This window comes from Bombus terrestris, chromosome 14 (genome assembly GCF_910591885.1).
Source record: "Bombus terrestris chromosome 14, iyBomTerr1.2, whole genome shotgun sequence".
NCBI lineage: Eukaryota > Metazoa > Arthropoda > Insecta > Hymenoptera > Apidae > Bombus > Bombus terrestris.
The window spans coordinates 9,635,065-9,654,714 of record NC_063282.1 but is presented as its reverse complement, the minus strand read 5'-3'; the positions used below and the strand labels follow the sequence as shown (position 1 = coordinate 9,654,714).

At 35.2% G+C, this 19,650-nt stretch overlaps 3 protein-coding genes and 1 long non-coding RNA gene across 8 annotated transcripts in view; 2 read left to right on the top strand and 2 right to left on the bottom strand.

Annotated features, from left to right (window-relative positions):
* The first annotated feature begins 92 nt into the window (after positions 1-92).
* Positions 93-4,698, top strand: LOC100649033 (cyclin-dependent kinase-like 4). Of its 4 annotated transcripts, none has more exons than XM_020866523.2 (7): positions 93-383; positions 607-1,303; positions 1,440-1,669; positions 2,082-2,276; positions 2,506-2,797; positions 2,881-3,256; positions 3,873-4,698. In XM_020866523.2, exons 3-7 carry the CDS (start codon positions 1,502-1,504, stop codon positions 4,174-4,176), a joined length of 1,335 nt encoding a protein of 444 aa, XP_020722182.2. In that variant the 5' UTR covers positions 93-383; positions 607-1,303; positions 1,440-1,501; the 3' UTR covers positions 4,177-4,698. The 4 variants fall into 4 exon arrangements, with proteins under 4 accessions (XP_020722182.2, XP_020722183.2, XP_020722188.2 ...); XM_020866524.2 differs by having other exon boundaries at positions 607-1,316; XM_020866529.2 differs by lacking the exon at positions 607-1,303 and having other exon boundaries at positions 126-379.
* On the bottom strand, positions 1,954-2,983 carry LOC125386339. Its single transcript, XR_007226392.1, has 2 exons — positions 2,848-2,983; positions 1,954-2,774 (listed from the first exon to the last, which is right to left on the bottom strand). It is a non-coding gene; the product is annotated as an uncharacterized LOC125386339 (long non-coding RNA).
* Positions 4,699-7,191: 2,493 nt separating the features above from the next.
* Positions 7,192-11,976, top strand: LOC100649475 (carboxypeptidase B). Its single transcript, XM_003400915.4, has 8 exons — positions 7,192-7,323; positions 7,749-8,067; positions 8,283-8,585; positions 8,679-8,766; positions 10,728-10,873; positions 11,194-11,250; positions 11,340-11,424; positions 11,654-11,976. Exons 1-8 carry the CDS (start codon positions 7,241-7,243, stop codon positions 11,845-11,847), a joined length of 1,275 nt encoding a protein of 424 aa, XP_003400963.2. The 5' UTR covers positions 7,192-7,240; the 3' UTR covers positions 11,848-11,976.
* A 1,199-nt stretch (positions 11,977-13,175) lies between these two features.
* The window catches only part of LOC100649273, a 248,424-nt gene continuing 241,949 nt past the window's right edge, over positions 13,176-19,650 (bottom strand). For both annotated transcript variants that reach the window (XM_003400913.4, XM_012316578.3), the window contains one exon: positions 13,176-18,247. In XM_003400913.4, the coding sequence (XP_003400961.1) occupies positions 18,152-18,247 (96 nt within the window). In that variant the 3' untranslated portion in view covers positions 13,176-18,151. The remainder of the gene's footprint in view (positions 18,248-19,650) is intronic.

Below are 19,650 nucleotides of genomic sequence, written 5' to 3'. Positions count from 1 at the left end.
CCGCGAGCAGCGTATACGTAAAAACGCATACACATGGATCTAACCAGCATTAAAGAGACCCCCGCCATGTGGTGCAGCTATTTCAGTGCTGGCTATCTATCTAGCAGCTTGCCACCACGAGTACGAGTATTTCTCGGACTTTGCCTCGAAGATCTTTACTTAGCAAAGATTCTCGGTTCCAGCGTGTCGCTTCCAACCAGTCCGATGGCGAGCAAGTCGAAATTCGTTGGTGTTTTTAAACACCGATCAAAAGTTGATTTCTCCACTTTGACCGCTCGTATACTTTTCTCATAATTGCGAATATCTTGCAAGAAAATGGAAATTGGATAAATAGAACGTTTTTTTATCGAACTAGGATTTGGATTACGCTCGCGTGTGAGTAAGTAAGTACAGCTTACAAGTATTCGAACACTTTAGCTGATTCGTAGATTAACGAGAAACTAATAACTAAAATCAATACTTATCATCTCTTTTTAGAATTAAGAAATAGTTAATTTCAGTTATTTGCTTGCTTTGTATCGAAATTCAATTTGTGATCCATAAATGTGTCTATTTGTCTGTGGTATTTATTAACAATTTTTAAATATAATTTCATTATTATTTTAGATGAACCTTTCTTATCCGATCCGTATCTTAGAGAGTGAAAGTAATGAGCCATTGTGAAATGTTTTTTTAAAAATTTCATCGACTGTTCCATAACTGTTAAATTTTATAAATGTTTTATAACTGTTGAATTTTATTTCAATGCGTATCTATTACTTTTCCAATAATCAATTTTATCGTTTTGTAAGAACGAAATAATACAGAATGAAATCGTTATTTATCGACATATAATTTTTACTCGCAATTCTGTTATTAAATTTCATCCTATCAAAAGTAAGCAAGTATCCGGATATTTTTGAACGGCAGTGTGTCTATGTACTTTGTTAGACGATTAAAGTATCTCAGAGTTGTTTTAACGTCGAACCATGTATTTGATATTTTGTACGTACTATTCTGAACATACTGCTCTGAATGTCAAATTTTAACGAGGGTTAATTTCCATATAACGCGTCTGTCTTATAGGGTTAGCTGTGTTAGTAGAATATTTGGGTCAAGCTAAGCAATTTGCCTCATAATTAATCAAATTTGATCATGTACTATTTTTGTGCACTTTACGTTTAAGAATATTTGAGATTATTTGACTCTTCGCATCGTTAGTGGTGTGATAAACAGTGAGATATGTATATCGTGTACATTGACAGCTCGACGATCATAGTTTCTTACGAGGATATAACTTGTATTCGTCTAAAAGCTAAGAAGTGTAAATAACCAATGTAAATATTTTCAACGCTATAATTATCATAATTCAGCGTGCTGCAACGCGTGTATATTACTTTATTTCTGAAGTTACTTTGTTATTTATTTTATTACCTTCCATGCATACCTCCTTGTTACAGGAAACCTGTTATATACCTTACGTATAAATCTTTTCTTTGTTATATAAATCTGTTTGAACAAAATGGAGAAATACGAAATGTTAGAAATCGTAGGAGAAGGCAGCTACGGTGTAGTGATGAAATGCAGGCATCGTGAAAGTGGGCAGTTCGTAGCCATTAAGAGATTTTTGGAAACCGAGGAGGACCATCAAGTGCGAGAAATGGCATTTCGTGAAATCAGAATGTTGAAAGTACGTGGTGCATCAAGCGTATAATTGTATTTGAAGAGATATAATGAGATTGTATAGTATTAATGAATGATATCGATCGACGTCCAAGTCTAAGATTGTATGTATGAACTGTATATACGCACAACTTTTAAAATAATATCTTTGGATTCTATTTGTCAAACGCTATCATAAATCATATCTTATTATTAATCTTGTGAGTTTGGAAATTGGACTTGGTTGCATTGGTTACAATATATACATATAAATTATGTATAAGCATACAAAAAAAAAATGATAAATTCGACGTGTATTAAAAAGAAATTCACATTGCGATTAATAGGACTTCGAGACTGATTAACAGTCGACATCGAATTAAATTTCTTTCCGTTAGAGTCAGTAAGAACGAGAATGAGAATGGCGCATGTATTTGTAGCAATTGTGTCACGATAATCTAGTAAATATGATCGAAGTGTTCCGCCAAAGGAAACGATTCTATCTTGTCTTCGAGTATTTGGATCACACCTTGCTGGATGAGCTGGAACGTATCGGAAACGGTCTAGGCTGGGAAGTGTCCAGGCGACATGTTTATCAAATCCTTCGCGGTTTGAGCTTCTGTCATAGCAGAAATGTAAGTGGACGAGAAAGATTGTACAGCTTTCAAAAGGTTCGCCTGTTGCTATCGCTTAGTTTCGATTTAGTTGATAAGATATTTTTGTAGCACGTGGAATATACATATCTAATGATCTTTTTTTAGCTTTATCTTATTCCGTATAAATGCCCGTATAATACATACTTAGGTGGTAATTCAACTAAATCGAGATTAAAGGATTTTTAATTCGAACACTGATCCTTATTAGGTAATGCATCGTGATATCAAGCCTGAAAATATTCTTGTATCTCCGAACGGAGTGATCAAACTCTGTGATTTCGGGTTTGCACGTTTCACAAATAGCGTCAATGAATCCTGTACGGATTACGTAGCAACAAGGTGGTATCGAGCACCGGAGCTTCTTGTTGGTGATGCACGATATGGCAAAGCGGTCGACGTTTGGGCGGTAGGTTGTCTTTACGCGGAGCTGCTTACGGGAGATGCTCTTTTTCCTGGCGAGAGCGACGTAGATCAGCTCTATCGAATAACCAAAGTCTTGGGTAAGTTTTTACCGTCGATGATAACTTTCATAGATATTCGTTCGTATTACCAGTTGACGAAGTAATTACAATGAAATTTTTAGGAAGACTGTGCACGAGGCATCAAACGATGATCAGTCCTGGCAGATCTAGTCAAATGTTGCGACACACAAGTGCGGACGAGCTGGTAGGACCAACTCATTCGAGTGTCGTTTCGATTCGTAAATTATTTCCCACTTGGAACTCGATGACGGTCGACTTCTTATCTCAATGTCTTCGCATGGATCCCGAAACAAGAGCTACGTCTGTAGCGCTCTTGCAACACCCGCTCTTCACCCAAAGTAACTTCGTCGACGAATTCCTCGAACAACTGAGAAATATTATCGCTGACGAAGCTACTATGAATCCTCTGACGACTAAGAAATTAGAGAAGAGAAGGTCGACTATGTATAATCTGACATCGAGAAATGTTTTGCATAGGTATAGCTTATTATATGTATTTTATTTTTCTACTTTTATGTGAAATAATTAAATATTTGGCAAATTAGTTATTTGGAGAAAATTTATTCCTCAAATAAGATTTTGAAATTTATTTGCAAACTATCTTATTTTTAAACAAATTAGTTTGCCAGTTTATTTGGAGTAATTATTTGAACTTTTTACGCATTATTTTCGTCTTAAATAAAAAGTGTCTGACCCTGGTATGCAGTTAATATTTCTCCGTTCTTTGAGTTAGGTTTTTCGAAACATTTTACTTTCAGAGCAAAAGTAACCAGCATTCAACGTACTGACTAATTCGCTGCCTAGGATATTTGTGAACACAAGATATTCGATGACTGATTTTTCTTAATTTTCCGAGTTTAATTTAGAAAAAATTAATTCCTCCATTTTCGTATGATTAAGCCACATTCAGCTAGCTGAATCATTGTTTTTACAAGCATCGAATATTTTATTTGACAACAATAAAAGGAAGAGCCTTTTCCTTCTTTTTTATTCCCTTTCTTTGTTTTCCTTTTTCCCCTTACTTTTTCCCTTTTCTTTCCTTGTATCTTTTCTTTTGTCCTATTTTAAAAGAACCTTTTCATTTTTCTTGCAGATGGCACATGGAAGTCGTTTCGCAAGATACAAAATCGAACGATAGAACAGCAACTGAAACGATCGAAACGACACAATTACACCAATCGCCCTTGCTATTGCACGTAGATCGCTTACAAAAAGTTCGTCACTTTGATCCTATTTCCGTCTTACCAAATGCAACCTACGTTCGCAAACTAAATGGATTCGTCTCTACAAACAAGTACACCCATACTTTACCTTCTCCCGATTTCAAACAATTTTGTAGCTATACTAGTATCAACGATAAGGGGGAAAATAGTCGTCAAAGAAAAACAAGGTATTAAGCAAATACGTGTCTGTAGGTTGTTCGGTTTCATCATTTTATTAATAATAAGAAAGCATCTATTCGACGATTTACTTAATCATCTTATTAATTAATAATCACATGGAGTTGCGTGATAAGTTCGTTTGCCTTTAAGAAAAATCTCAGAAAATACGAGTATAAAAAAATTTTTAGTTTTCCTACGAACAATTCCCAAGAATTAGTCACGCTTCGCAAACGAAATTAATTTCCCACAAGTAACTGTCATTTTCCACAAAACGAGATAAGCCTACCACAGAATGATTCCACAGATCTTCTACAAAAAATGGTCACGACGAACAAAATTCCTTACCATGATATTTGTTTTCCACAAAGCCCACAAAAATTGAAGATCAATATGTCACACAATTAATAGTACTGGTCGAAATTAATTAATGTTAATCAATTCGGATTAGGAATTACGAAAATCATATTAGTAGAACTTTCAGACTTTTATAACTTATACATTATAAAAAGATTTTAATAAATGTGCGATTAAAGTTAATCAAATGTTTAATCATTTAATCGTTTAATCGCTTGTCCAGCGATCCTAGAATGATTAATCTCATTCCTTTAACGATAAGCATGTCTATCCTTGTATAGTGTTTCCCTCTCTCTCTTTCTCTAATACCGCCCGTATTGTTCATCTCTGTCGCACAGTATTGGCTTTCCGTTGAACACAAGATATAAATTTGCCTTTGTTGCACAATATAGCACATTTTGTCTACCGACGAGTCATATACTGCCATTTACCATGTAGGGAAGAAACGGAGACTTCAAGTGTTGTTGTATAGATGGCAGCACATCCGTGGGCAGGAAAAGCAATTGTGTGCGACAAGGACAGACATATGAGCGATGTTAGAAAGAGAGGGTTATATTGTGTGACAAGAACAGACGTATGAACTATGTAGGACAAGGAGGGATAGAGAAATTACCTGTCTTTCGTTAGCTTTTTCAAACTTTTTCAAACTTCCGCTCAGCTACCAAAAAGATTACTTCCGCTTAAAATTTCTTGTTGGAAAACTAAGACATAAGGGTCCCTCGCTGCTATGATGTGTGAAACTGTAGAAAAGCTACCTACCCTCTGACTTCAATGATTTTTGGATATGTTGTGAAATTCATCATTTTAGCTGACATTTTTCCACATATGTAAGTGCTGGACACGCTTAGTTTCTAAAATATTTGCAGAGAACTACCGTTACCGCTACTGTAAATTCTGTCTGCAGTCTGTGTAAATTGTGAAAGCGCATATGTTAGTATTGATTACTGGCCACTTATCTTCTGTTTATAAACGAGGATCCGACGACCTTAAAGGTCCCGTGCACAACATGCGTATCTAAGATTGTAAAAAATGCCTGTTATAACTCAATTAAACGCAATTATTATAAATATATTGGGTCTGAGTTTGGAGTTGCTCTCTCAATCCGTAATGTTTCCATAAAATAATATCAATTATTCGTTCTCCTACTATTTTTATAATTAATTTGTTATAAATTTATGTAAGCATTGCCAGCTGCCTTGCGGCGGCCGGATTGAAAAATCTAACATAAACCTAAACCCAATATATTAATCCTATGCATTTTAATTGAATTATAAGTTGTGACAAACGCTTCTTACAGCTTCGCATATGCAGATTATGTCTGAGGTCTTTAAGCTCGCCTGACTCTCGTTTATAAACAGAAAATAAGCGGCCAGCGGCCGGTAGCCAATACTGACGCATACCGCAGATGCACAATTATAGCTAAAATTAACTGTGAAGTGAAATTAAGTGGTGAGTCCACCACTTATATGTATAGGAAAAAATTATTCAGAATATTGATTTCTATAATATATACAAAATCAATATCGGAGGATAGTTAGCTGTTCTATAGTTACACTGCTGGAAAAAAAGCTGGAAGACTGCGATTTTTTCTTTCTGAGAAAAGCGCCACTTTTGATTCCACCACAGTGTGGGTGACATCACAGTGTAATATTAATGTGCAATTACCAAAAGTACCAAAGATATTTAACCTAAGTTAAGATATATCTATAGTCTCCTGTGAAGATTTGAATATTAAGAACCAATATCAACAAAACTGAATGCCTGCGATAAGGATAGAAGAATTTATATACATATAAATTTCACGTGTAAAATAAAAGTACAGTGTAATTCAAGTATCAAAGGTAACCCATATGTTGGAAATTCTTCCTTACCTACGTATGATAAAAGTGAGCGTCGCTTCCATCTAGATTCCCATATTCCCATCAATTGAACAAATTGTGCGTCCGCACGATTAGGCTTTCAGTTTTCTTTGTTACGTTTCTTTCAACCTATGAAATGCCTGTATAGAGATTTACGAATTCTACTCAATAGATCGATGCATTAGCTGAAGTAATATTAAATTTCTCGCAAGCTATGTTCGAAACTTGGACCAGAATTTGTGTATGGACATATTTAAAAGTATGCACTTTGAAATATGCACGTAGAATGCACGAAAGATTAGAAAATTCATTATGCAAACCTAGATAGATCGGAGTATTTACTCGAGTAATATTTGACTTTTACTTGAACAATTACTTCGATCGATCGTTTAAAAGGATTAACTAATTAAACTTATAGCATTGCGATTATTCTATTTATTTATCGAAAAATTGAATTCCGCAGATCCTTTGCACCATATACAGAACTAATCAGACAAGAGATTTATTATATTAATGATGCATGATTCTTATCATTGAATAAACCGTATATCAATATTATCGAGTGTTTTCAAACGAAAAAGTGATTGTCGAATCATTGATTCTACAATTGAAGTCTTAATACATGAAATCTTTAACGCTATCTGTTGAGATAACTGTGTCTTTCTTTCTCAGATTGATCTTATCTGACTTTCTATTACTTCTGGTAACGATTTCATATTTCCAAACATTTTTCCAATCTAGAAGCCTTGTTAAATGCAGCGAACAATATATTTCGTATCACGTAAATGAATCTTGATTGGTTTGCGTAGATACGATGCGATATATAAAAGAGAAATAACGAGTAGTTTCAATCGAAAACAGTCATCATGCGTATCTTCTTTATAATCGCGACAATTTTTGTCGCGGCTGTCCTAGCCGTCGACGAAGAAGTTCTTCCTCCCTTGAATGGGTACGTTTTACTTTTATACGTATATGTATATATATATATTTTTTCTTTTCTACTTTTATTCGATGATTATTAACGATAATACGTTATTTATGCGATCGTTCATGCAAAAATGTAAGAACGCGAGGAAGTTTTATCGTTTAAGTGCTCTTAAAATTTTGTAGGCTTCAATCGGATGATTTATGATTTCGAAGTGCATTCTCGATCAAACTTTCTTGTTAAGACATCTTTCCTTACTTAGAATCTTGGTAGAAAGAGCTTTATATTCAAGTATAAGAGAAACAGAGTACTTCGAGAGAAAAGATTCGAATATCTAAATTTCTAATTTAATCTCGAATTACAAAGAGTATTTCGACTACTTGGATATCTCGTTTTCGCTAAAAAGTTACAAATCAAACGTAAGCAGGATACCTTTAAAAAATTGATAGGATGCAGGCGCTTTCTATTTCCTACGAGACAGCCGAACAACTCTCGTTGCTGAAAAATTACGTGGACACACCTGGATTCGATTTTGTAAGAAGCACTCATGATCTGGTGGACGTTTTCGTGACGGCGGACGAAATCGAAGAGTTCAAAAATCTCCTTAAGCAACATCGTATGAATTACACGGTTCTGATCGACGATGTTCAACGACTGGTCATGCAAGAATACATTGCGCAAGGAATGGAACGTAAATTAAAGGCACTAACCAAGAATTATGCTGCTTCCGGGCATTTATCTTTTACTTACTATCCTAACTATAAAGAAGTACGTAAGCTCAAAAAATCCACAACGTTACAGATTATAATTATAATTAGATCATAGTTGAAAAAGAAATCTATGCTAATCGAGGTTTAGGAGACCGTTCGAGCTATTAAAATTTGATCTTATTTTTTAATGGAATACATATTATTGAAATTATTTGGAAGAAGGGACCGGCCATGCAACGATAATAAAATAATAATTGTTTAAATTATTTACAGGTAAACGAATATCTAAACTATCTAACAAACACTTACGGCGATGTAGCCTCCTTAATTACCATAGGTAATTCTTACGAAGGACGATCGATGAAAGTCTTAAAGTTGTCGACGGGTGGGCGGAATAAACCGGCTATTTTCATTGATGGCGGAATTCATGCTAGGGAATGGATCGCTCCAGCAACAGTTCTTTACATGGTAGAGCTACTATTGACAGGTCACAAAAATCTTTTGACGAATATCGACTGGTACGTTCTACCAGTTTTGAATCCTGATGGCTACGAATTTACGCACAGCAAATCTTCGGTAAGGATATTTCATTGGTAACAAGAATTATCCATCCTATCAAACCATTCGAAGAACTTTTAATCGGTACATATTTTACAAAATGTACTTTAGAACCGATTGTGGAGAAAAACAAGATCAAACACGGGATTGACTTGCAAGGGTGTCGATGGGAACCGAAATTACGATATGGAATGGATGGGTAAATTTCCATTTTTTACTTACAATACAATGTATCTAAGGCAGACGTCTTATGAAACCTTGTGCTCGTTGAAGAAACAAATTATTAATAATTAGATTTAATTATTAGCAATTAATCGTCGTGTCGATCGATTAAAAATCTGCTTAAATGTTTACACGTTCCTCTTTTATCAAATGATAATTCCAACAAATGAAGTTAATATTTCAATGATAATGATATTGTAGCGCGTGTAAACGACCAGACTATAGATAGCGTATTATCAACATCGAGTTAAACATCGTTCGATTGATCGAGAAAAAAGTCTCAATAAGAAAATTATAATATTTACTGCAAAAGAGAAAAGGAGAAATATCTGTTAGAAGAACTTTTTATACCTGTGCAAATTCAATCGAGATTCATACGGCCACGATTTTAATATTAAGTTGTCCGAAAAGTGTCTTTCTTTTAGAGACACGTCTTTTACAACGATGCATCTTTGCACAAACATGAAACCTAATCTGTCGAATGTTGTGATCTTTATTTTGATAGAACAAAATGGATCATAGGTAATTCGATAAAATAATATAAAACGGAAAATGTTGTGCATCCATTATTTTCTTATAAAATGAAAGAAACTTTTCGCACGACCTAATAAATACGATTCGTTATGCAAACATGTTTGCAATAGGATCAGAATGTTTTATCGCTGTACTTCGAAACGGCGATAGATACTATATCGCAAATTAATTAGCGACATCTTGTTTGGATGACGGTATAAACAATTTCTAGCTGGCAAATAATTTCACAAGAATGGGGCCATGCAATTGTTAACTAACACGTTTCTCTCTTTATCTTTCTCATATATGTATATGCCTCCTACTACGAGAAATGTACTGTGTCACGGTTAACTCAACTATTGTTCTCTCTAACTTTTCTTTGGAGCGCAATTATCTGTCGTTCTCTAGACAAGTTACGATCAGGCGTGATAAAAACTTGCTCGTTATTTCTCTATCCTTTTTCGTTTGATAAGCTGACTTTTGACGGAGAGTGTGAGCTATTCGGTGACGTAATTCGGACGTCGATCGTGAATTTCGTTGCGCTCACAATGTCACCTCTTTATTCACGCTCTATCGAAACGACGATTTCGGAATATCAATCTTACGTGACATACAGGAAAAGAAGCGGTTAATAGCTATAAACGTTTTCATCAATTTGAGATGCTGATTCATTCTCGGAATTTTGACTCTAACGATTATTCGAATTTACACTGATCGAGGAAGTGAATTTTAATTGTATTGAGGAAATACTTGTATCAAGAGTTGGGATAAATTAGAAATTCTTTGCTTCTTGACTTATCACTTGTACGAGGAAGTATAGGAAAAAGTATGGAAATTGTATTTATTTTATCCAACGGCATACGTTCAAACGAAAAATTTGTGTAAAATTTATTCATTTACGCCATTTCTATGATTTAGGTACACCTTGATATTCCACATTAACTTTACCGAAAACATTTCTGCCTGTTAATTGAAATAATTCGCAGTATCGAGATTATTTCGAGAGTCATTTCCAGCTTTAATTTTTCTCATTTGCTAAATTCCTATCAAATAAAAATAGCACGAGATAAAGGTGATAACGGAGCAGCAAGTCTCTAAATTCAGATACCTCTAATTTGTTCTACTATTTAAAAGTTGCTTGTTACGAAAAATTCGTGGCACCATTTTCTCGTATTAAAGATTTCGCGAGGAAATTCGACGTGTGTTCTAAACATTTTTGTTAGATTACCTTCAATCCGCTGCTCCCTTGGAAGATTGTTCATTTTTCACTTGATGCAATTTTAGTTTCCCTTATTATACAAAGTGAAGCGCATTTCTTTCAAAAATAATATTTTTTAATTATTAGAGAGACGATAGCTACACAAGGGGAATTATCCTTCGTATTTTGTTATTTTTATTAATTAAAATATAATTATTCGTTTGTAGCAACTGGTGCATCCAACAACCCATGCAGCGATACTTACGCCGGGCCTAAACCATTCTCCGAGCCGGAAAACCAACACTTGAGAGATTTTATTTTGGCACGAAAAGGACAGATCAAGGCCTACCTTACGTTCCATTCCTACGGCCAGGTAACTGATCAAATTTTAATTAAATAGGATCAAGGAATACTGATTTAATTTTTTGAACATTTCAAATAAATTGAAAAGCGGCACATTTTCATTCCGCTTGCTGGTCACGTATTTGTATACCGTAAACTTTTACTAATTGAAAAATTACTTTCATCATATAAATACAGCGGAATAGTTGCACGTTCGAAATTTTATGGATATATAAATGTGATTTAGAATAATTAAAAATTTAATGGAATCGGCGCGTTATTTTCTATTAGTAGGCGAATTATCAAAGCAATGCTGTATATGATAAAATATTGGAAATATAACTTTTACAGTACATCTTATACCCTTGGGGCTGGACGTCTAAGGTACCTTCTAACGAACCAGAACTGGTTAGTAAATTTTTCTAACAGGTGTTAATCGCATCTACGAAGTTCTAGATGTTTTGTTATTAAGAACATCTTTATTTTGATTTTCCCAGCGTAAGGTTGCCATCCAGTGTGCAACAGCTATCGCCAAATCTCGTAAAACTCAATACACTTATGGAACTTCTGCCAATCATCTGTGTAAGCAATTCTTTCGAACTGATCTTACTTGCAAGATAAAAATCGAAATCTATTAGGTCATCCCATAAGTTCGTGCCGTTTTTCGAGCGGTTATATATTATATAATCTTCCATAAAATTTTTGTTACAAGTAGCACGTCAAGTCAAGTAGCTACTATCTACTCTTCTTATCTGTATTATCATTACTTATACAATTTATTTATTTTATATTTTTTTTTCAAAATTATTAGATCCAGCTGCTGGAGGCAGCGATGATTGGGCTATGGGCAAAGCAGGTATCAGCTTGTCGTATACTTACGAATTACCCGGTGGAAATTATGGATTCCTGTTGCCAGCATCAGAAATCAAACCTGTTGGTATCGAGACATTCGAGGCTATTAAAGTGATTCATCAATATGTCACGGAGAAATACGTTTCGCATTAGCAAACGCGTAGTACCGTGGATCATCACGCTTGTTGTATACAATACAAACTGTTCTTTATTCTGTTGCATCAACTCTCTATAGGGAAAACAACCGAGAACCTCGAAATAAATTAAACCAAATAAATTAAATCAAATTGCTTTTGTATCGTTCGTCCTTGTTTTGTCAATTGTTTCTCCGAACCATTTTAATACATTGGTAAATAAGTTGATTAAATAAATCAAGTAAATAAGTAAATTAGTTAAATGTATTAATGAAGTAAATAAATCAAATGAATTAAAATAGTTGTCCTGACTTAATCACGATGCATGAGAAATTTATTTTTACTAAATTTTCTTTAAAAAACTACTAGTTTTCAGTGATCATCTAAACAAGGAAAGTATAGAGCGTACCCAGCGTTTTCATAATAATTAATCATTAAGGTCTCCTTTTAGTTTCTCGTTGACGCAAAAACACGACTGATCTCTGATTGCGTTAAAAATCCCTGAGAAAGAACGGCCGAGACGAAAGGGGACGCGGCATGTTTACGTTTACGTTTAAAGATGAAAAGTACCGGCGAAAACAGGCATGCATTCACGCGACTGCCTTTTCATCCGTGAAACGAAATAGCTATTGTTCGCTGCGGTATACAACCCTTTTCTACAACGACCACTTTTAGTTTTTCCTGCGTTTTTAGGTGGCCATTGCGCGAAAGCGAGAGTACCCGGGGAAACGGAAATGGTAGGAGAAGCTCAAGGATTTGGTCGGGCTGAAGTGGAACACTTAGCACGTAGAGCCGGCCGAGTATCGTGCCCAAGCTCCTTTTCGCTTATTCCTGCCCTTCCTAGCCGTGCTTCGCGTTCGGTCTAATTGGAGGAACAACAGACTCATTATCCGTCGACTGGAGCGCAGACGAGAGCTCATTTCGTCTCAGAGGGACTGAGGACACTGAGTCGTAAAATTTTTGTATAACGAGCCACTCGGCTGGTCGCGTACATCGGGTCAGGCGTTTGTTTCTTCGAATCAGTCGCAGAGGCGACAGAGACTGAATATCAACTTATCTTTCACTTGAGGCTTCGTGTAATTGGCGCGGTTAAGTCGGACACTGTTTCGTAGAAGTCATTTTCTTTTTCTTATTTCTTGGTTGAAGCGCGGTTTTTACTTCTTGACGCAAGTGGAATGTGGAAGATTGTCGTTAGATACCAATGATCGTCGCAGCCTGTGTCTGATAATTTAAAGCAAAAATTGAATGCACAACCTAAAAGTATTTCGATGATCTCGTAATTTTATTTGATTTTTTCAGTTCATACAGAAAGAGTCCAAAAATCATCATTTTAATCAATCACCGAACTCATTAAAAGACTTAACGTATTTTATTCAGATGATAATGATCCATAAAACATTGTTCATATATATATATATTTTTTTTTATAGGACTATGAACAAATAACCCTTGTTTCTAAGATCTAGTCGTAACTTAACATAGATAAATGTATCCTTCGTGTTTTTTTATTCTTTTACGAAGAAAGAACGCAGGAAGAAAAGCGGCAGAAGTTTCGAGTTCTCTTTTGAGGACATTTCGATCGACGTTGTGATTTTTTTGATCTTCTTTTTTCATCGGTTGATGACGATTCTTTTTCTCTCTCTTTCTCTCCCTCTCTTTCTCTCATTCTCTCCCTCTCTCTATTTTTCTCTCTTGTAGCCATAATTTTATTTTTACAGGTATACTCGCTGCATACAGATAAACTATATAAACCACTCTTTAGTAAATGATTAAAGTAGCTTAATCTACACATCGCTAAGGGTACGGCAACGCATTTCCTCGTCAAGTAAGAATCCAGCTTGTCATTTTGTCACGATCAGCGCTTTCTTCGTGGCTCCAATGAGAAATGCTTGTAATATATGATCTGATATGATTCAAATTCGTTGAACTACGGGAGTTTGGTTTCTTATACATATTACTGGAAAATAACTATCGAAGAATTTATAGAAGAAAATTGTTGGGTGGACTTTTCTTAATACTTAACGCAACCTTCTCTGCTTAAGAAAATCATAAAACAAAGATGGGAGAAAGTTCCAAGTTGTTCAACTGTCGTTTCGTCCCCCCTTTTTTTTGTAAATCGTCGACGATGCAAACGGAACAGTAATATCTGAAGTTGGTTTATTTATTTGAACCTGGATGTGTGACGATGAAATGGAAGAACTCTTGTCAACAACCGTATAGTTTGAAGAGACGTACGATTTGATTGATTAAAATTTTCCAATAGTATAGTTTGCAATTTCCTCGTATTCAACGAATCTTTTCCTTAAGCTAGACTGTCGCTTTGACACGAGACGTTTCAGAATTTTAATGATCAAATAATTACCGAAAGAAAATATATATAATAAGATTACATCCGTTATGTTGAAAATCTCATTTCTCATGTCGAGGAAGAGACCATTGATTTGATTGCAATCCTCTAGGGCTGTCGAAGTTATCCGCAACTTTCTTCTTGATTATGTTTGCTCAATTACGGAATCACGGAAAAATTTCGTCATTCCTGTCTGATGCAAACAATCGCGCTCTAAAGCCTTATCACTGCTTGGATATTCAAAATATATGCAAATATGTGTACATAATTAAATAATAACAATAATAGTAATACTACTAATAATAATAATAACAACAACAACAACAACAACAACAATAATAATAATAATGATAAAGATAATGATGATAATGATGATGATGAAGATGAAGATGAAGATGAAGATGATGATGATGATGATAATAATAATAATAGTAATAAGCTGTAGAAATATTACAAATACATATAGTTAATGTTACCTACGTCGTATCAATAATTGATATGTAAATATTCTTTGATTATTGATACGGTGCATGTAATGATTCCGATGTGATTTATCATACTTATACCCCATCAGGCTATTTCATTTCGTCTCTATTAGGATAATTACATTATAATATTACAATAATAGATACACGTAATAAATTACGTAAATAATATATATACGCCTACGATAATAAATATTATGCTTAGCGAAATTAGCATAGGCAAAATCCGCGTATTCTTATAAAATATAAAACGTTTAATCTTTACAAGCAAAGTCCTTTAGTACCTTGGAACCACAAAACTTCTAGTGCGACAACTTCGCCGAAAAAATTTCCATAAAAATTTTGATATTCATATTTTCATACATCCGTTGCGATCCCATTCTTATTGGAACATCAATCAATGTCATTTAGAATTCTTCACAGATTGTTGTTTCAAGGTACACGAACATCGGTCATGCCTTACACGTATTTATCTTCGTTTTGGTAGATGCATTATGTTATAAACCAAAATTCATACATTTCCTTACAGATCCTTTATACATATATGTATACGAGAGAGAAATAGAAATTTGCACAATCTGTCGTACGGATATTCGCAGCCCTAGTCTTTTCTCTCTAATTAAACATCGATCGTTGTGAATCGAGTCGAAGCGTTTTTCGAGGAATAATCACCATTAACGCTTATCATTTCGGTATGTCCAGGATTAGCTGGATATTTAGAGTGATAGAATTTTACGATGTTCAACGATAATGACACTTATAAAGTTAACTTCATCTCGTTGCACGTACGTCATTCATCTTCGACCATTGATCCTTTTTTTCAGTAAAGTGGAAACATTTTATCGGTAGTAAAATAAGCTTATACGACTTTTAAGACTGAAAAGCGTTACACTTATGATTTTTTCTTTGCTGTTAACTATTATATACGTACAATGAAAGGAAGAATCTGTAACTCTAGAGTCGATACATGTGATTGCGAGTAACCACAGTCGCAAGAAGACTCATATCATATTTGTAAATTAACTCACAAGGTTGTAGAAAATATTCTTAAATATTTAAAAATTGTTCTTTTACGATCACGTAACGGAAAGAGATGCCAAATAATGATTCGATATCTTTATATTTGTATGTAGATTTTAATTATAAATAATAGTACACGAAGAACGACAAAATTCTCAAGAAACATACTTGCGAGTTGCAATCACGAGCACGATATGTCGGACAACATCAAAGATGACCGTATCCAATTTCAAGTTCATGACGCTATTATCTTTTGTACGTCGCGTTTTTCACGATGAAGCAAGTTATTACCAGTAACCGTAAGTAGATTTTCGTTTTCTAATCGATTATACTAAATTGGACGATGCTTGCCTCTGTTTGTTTTCGCCGGAGAAAAAGAAACCGCATTCACACACGTTCTCATCAAAAATACACGTTTGATATGCTAACTGTATTTTTTTTCCTCACAATTAATAAACCCACACTTTGTTCTCTTGTGTGTACTTTTTTCTCTCGCTCACACACACACATACACACACGCACGCACGCACGCACGCACGCACGCACGTACGCATACTGTCAATTCTATAAAATCAACTTCACATGGCGGATCTTATCTACCGTGGAAATTATAATAGAATTTCTTGTTTTTTATCTTTTTCTTTTCTTTGTTTCTTCTTTCTGCCTTTTACGATCAGTCATTGTCACCCATCTATTACCAACCGGATCGAAAAATGTCTTAATCATTATGCATCGTGGCGGTCAGCTCGACGCTAAATCAGCATCAGATTTAGGCTAAATTTATATCAATGCGATCGAAACTGCCCGCGGAGTCAAGAACGTTCCCGGTGATTTAAAACGTTCCGAGGTTCGTTCGAATCTTTCCCCTAATTAATCCTAGGAAACGTAACTGCTACCGTCTTTACGCTAACTTAAGGTTAACACGAATATTTACAACGTCCTAAACGGTAATTAAGCGTTGACGATTAACATGCCCGGCCGAGAACTAATCGACTTTTTATTATCGAGCTACGAGATATACGAAAAACAGTTCAATTTATTTACAAATCGTATTTGTAGATCGGAGATCGCACAGCTGTCTTTCCTCGAAGTATAAAAGGCGTTATCGCAATGATCGATACACAAGAGGCAAACATTATTCTTCTAAATTTAAATGCGTTAAAATTGTTCACTTTATCCAATTGTGGAATGGAAACTCTGGCTAAGCTTTTAAACTAATTGGAAATTAAATGGACTTCGTCCTTATACTACGAAGATACGTAATTCTACATTTCTGCTTTTCAATACATGCATAAATCACTGCATGGAATTAAAGTGCCCATAGGAAGTAATTAAAAAATTAAATGGACAATTGAATTTATCAATAAATATTTCCTCCTTCACAATCTTAACTGTGTCGTATGAGCCTGTATTTATTGGGCGTGATATATTTTTAAAGGTCTCTACAGAAGCAACCGTATTACTCGATTGGAGTTAATCTTGGATTCAGCACGGTGCAATTTAAAGAGTAAAATCCAGACGTAGCTTTCTTCGGAGAATTAAAAAGGAACGCGATTAATTAACTAATTCTCTCAGAGAGCAACGGATGTTCTCGTTACTGTGCGATCTACGCCGGTGCCGAGACTCCGGAAGACTACTTGTAATTTTCATAAAACGCTACCACAAACGGACGGCCTGGTTTTCACCTATTCTCAACGACGCTGGAAAAAGAATCCATTAACGTTGCACCCTACTTAGGAATCCTCCGTGGCGTCTACTTAAAAAACCTTTGCCCGTCTCGCGAGACAGATAGCAAGCTGGACAAATCTTAACGAATCTTCTGAAACGCGTTTCATGCAACGTTATCCCTACCACACGCGGCCACAATTTTTACGATAAAATCGATAAGAGAGTTAATACGTCACAGATAACGAATAATACCGTGACTAAAAGAAATTCTCCGAATGTTCGATCGTCAAGTGTAATTTTTATCGAATAGAATTCTCGTACTATGTGTTTCACGAATGTTATCGAGTTCGAGTTTGGCTGTAATATTTTATACACGTCGCGAAAATACGTGTGCAAAGAGCGAAATTTTTAAGGGAAAAGAAGAAAAAGGAGAGAAGAAAGAACGAATAAAGAAATCGACGCTTTATCGATCCATTCTTGAAGACTAGATTTCACAGAGAAGGGAGTACAGGAGAAAAAAGAAAGAGGATTAATCGATGAGATGGACGTAAATGGAAGCGAAACGGTTTAAATCTTTCTCGTTCGTCGAATCCTCGGGGCGATTCGAAATCCATCGATACTAAATTCGCCAAAATAGGTCCCAGATCTGGCATGAGACGACCCTGAATTATTTGTTAGGCATTTAGCTATATACAGAGGGGTGTGTTATCCTTAAAGGAGATCGATATGTCTCATTGGTGGCGTTGGTACAGGAGTCCCTGGACAGGGAAAACCGTGTTGCAATGTCTAATTCTTTTTTCGACTTATTCCTTCGCGGACAAGGATCCATTAGTCAACGCCATGACTGGGCCAGAACTTCCCCTCGAGTTCGTGTCAGAGTTGAGTTCCAAGGACGAGTCCTGCAACGTACAAGGCAAGAGTAACTGTAGTAATAAAGGATACGGTACATTATGAAAATGATTAAAAGTTGTTGGTTCGTAATATGTTTCACGAAAAAGCTAGATAAAACACAAAGCTTGGTGAAATGAATTACGTATTAGAGGAACGAATGAGACGGGTTAAAATTTCTAGAAATATTTGATGAGGAAATTAATTAGGAAGAAATACCTGTATATATCTTAATTTTATATTGATAGTAAGTAAATAGTCGCACAACAGTTTTATTTTGAACAAAGAATGCAAAATATTTTCCACCAATTTAATATCGAACTTTGAAATCACATTAAGAATCAGAGAAGAAAGATTTACTTGGTTGGAACGCGTTAATAGTCAACCGTGAAAGCAATCGTATATCTCAGTGATGCGTGAAGCCACGGGGAAATCGCAATGAATTTTTCCAAGCGTGTATTACGACGTTGCTGTAAGTGCATCGCGGAGATCTTCGAGCTTGATCGCGAAAGCTATAACACGTTTACGTGCGGTGATTACGCGGATACGACGGTTTCGCAAGACCATTTGCCAATGATTGTCTCAGTGAATGCGAAACTGAAATGGCACAACCGGCTACAGAAGCATTCGGTCCCGTTCTGATTTATTGCGGAAAGGAAGCTTTCCTCTCGCGTTACCACGCGCGTGTTGATGCCTTTATGACGATACCGCGATGATACTTGTCATCGAACGGTCGTTACTACCTGTCATTGTACGGATTCAGATCTATCATTGCGAAGAAGACACTAGGCGGCGAAGAAGACACTAGGTGGCGAAGAATGACACCGTTTTAATGTTACAACAATTTATTTCGTTCTGAAATCGGAATAATGCCTGTCAAATTTGAAAAGAACTCTGTTACCTTGTTTTTCTGCAAAAAGATAAGGAACTTTGTGATGGAAATTGTATTTTGAATTACAAGATTAAAAGTCAAATTTGTAGCGAGTTAATCTTAATTTTGATTTCAATTTTCTCTAATGACAGAGTTGAAATAAAAATTAGCAGATCTAAATATTTTTTGATTATTTAGTATTATTAAATCTCAAAGGAAACGAGTTATTATAAAAGGCCGACTGAAACCAATAATATGGTATAAAAATGAATGAGTTTGTATTCGATTCAATTATGCACGATTCATACTGTGCTTTGCATGTAAAATTAATAAATGTGACTCAATGAAATAAAGGAATTCAATTGGAATTTAATTTATCCACTTTGGAACACCTGAATATTACATCTACCAATACAAATGTCGACAATAAACGCTTTGCAAATCAAACTAACATTTCTCTGAAATTCTATTACTTTATATTTGCTTTCCCTTTTGAAGTGGCATGTGATAGAATATTATTCCGATTCCAAAGTAAAATAAATT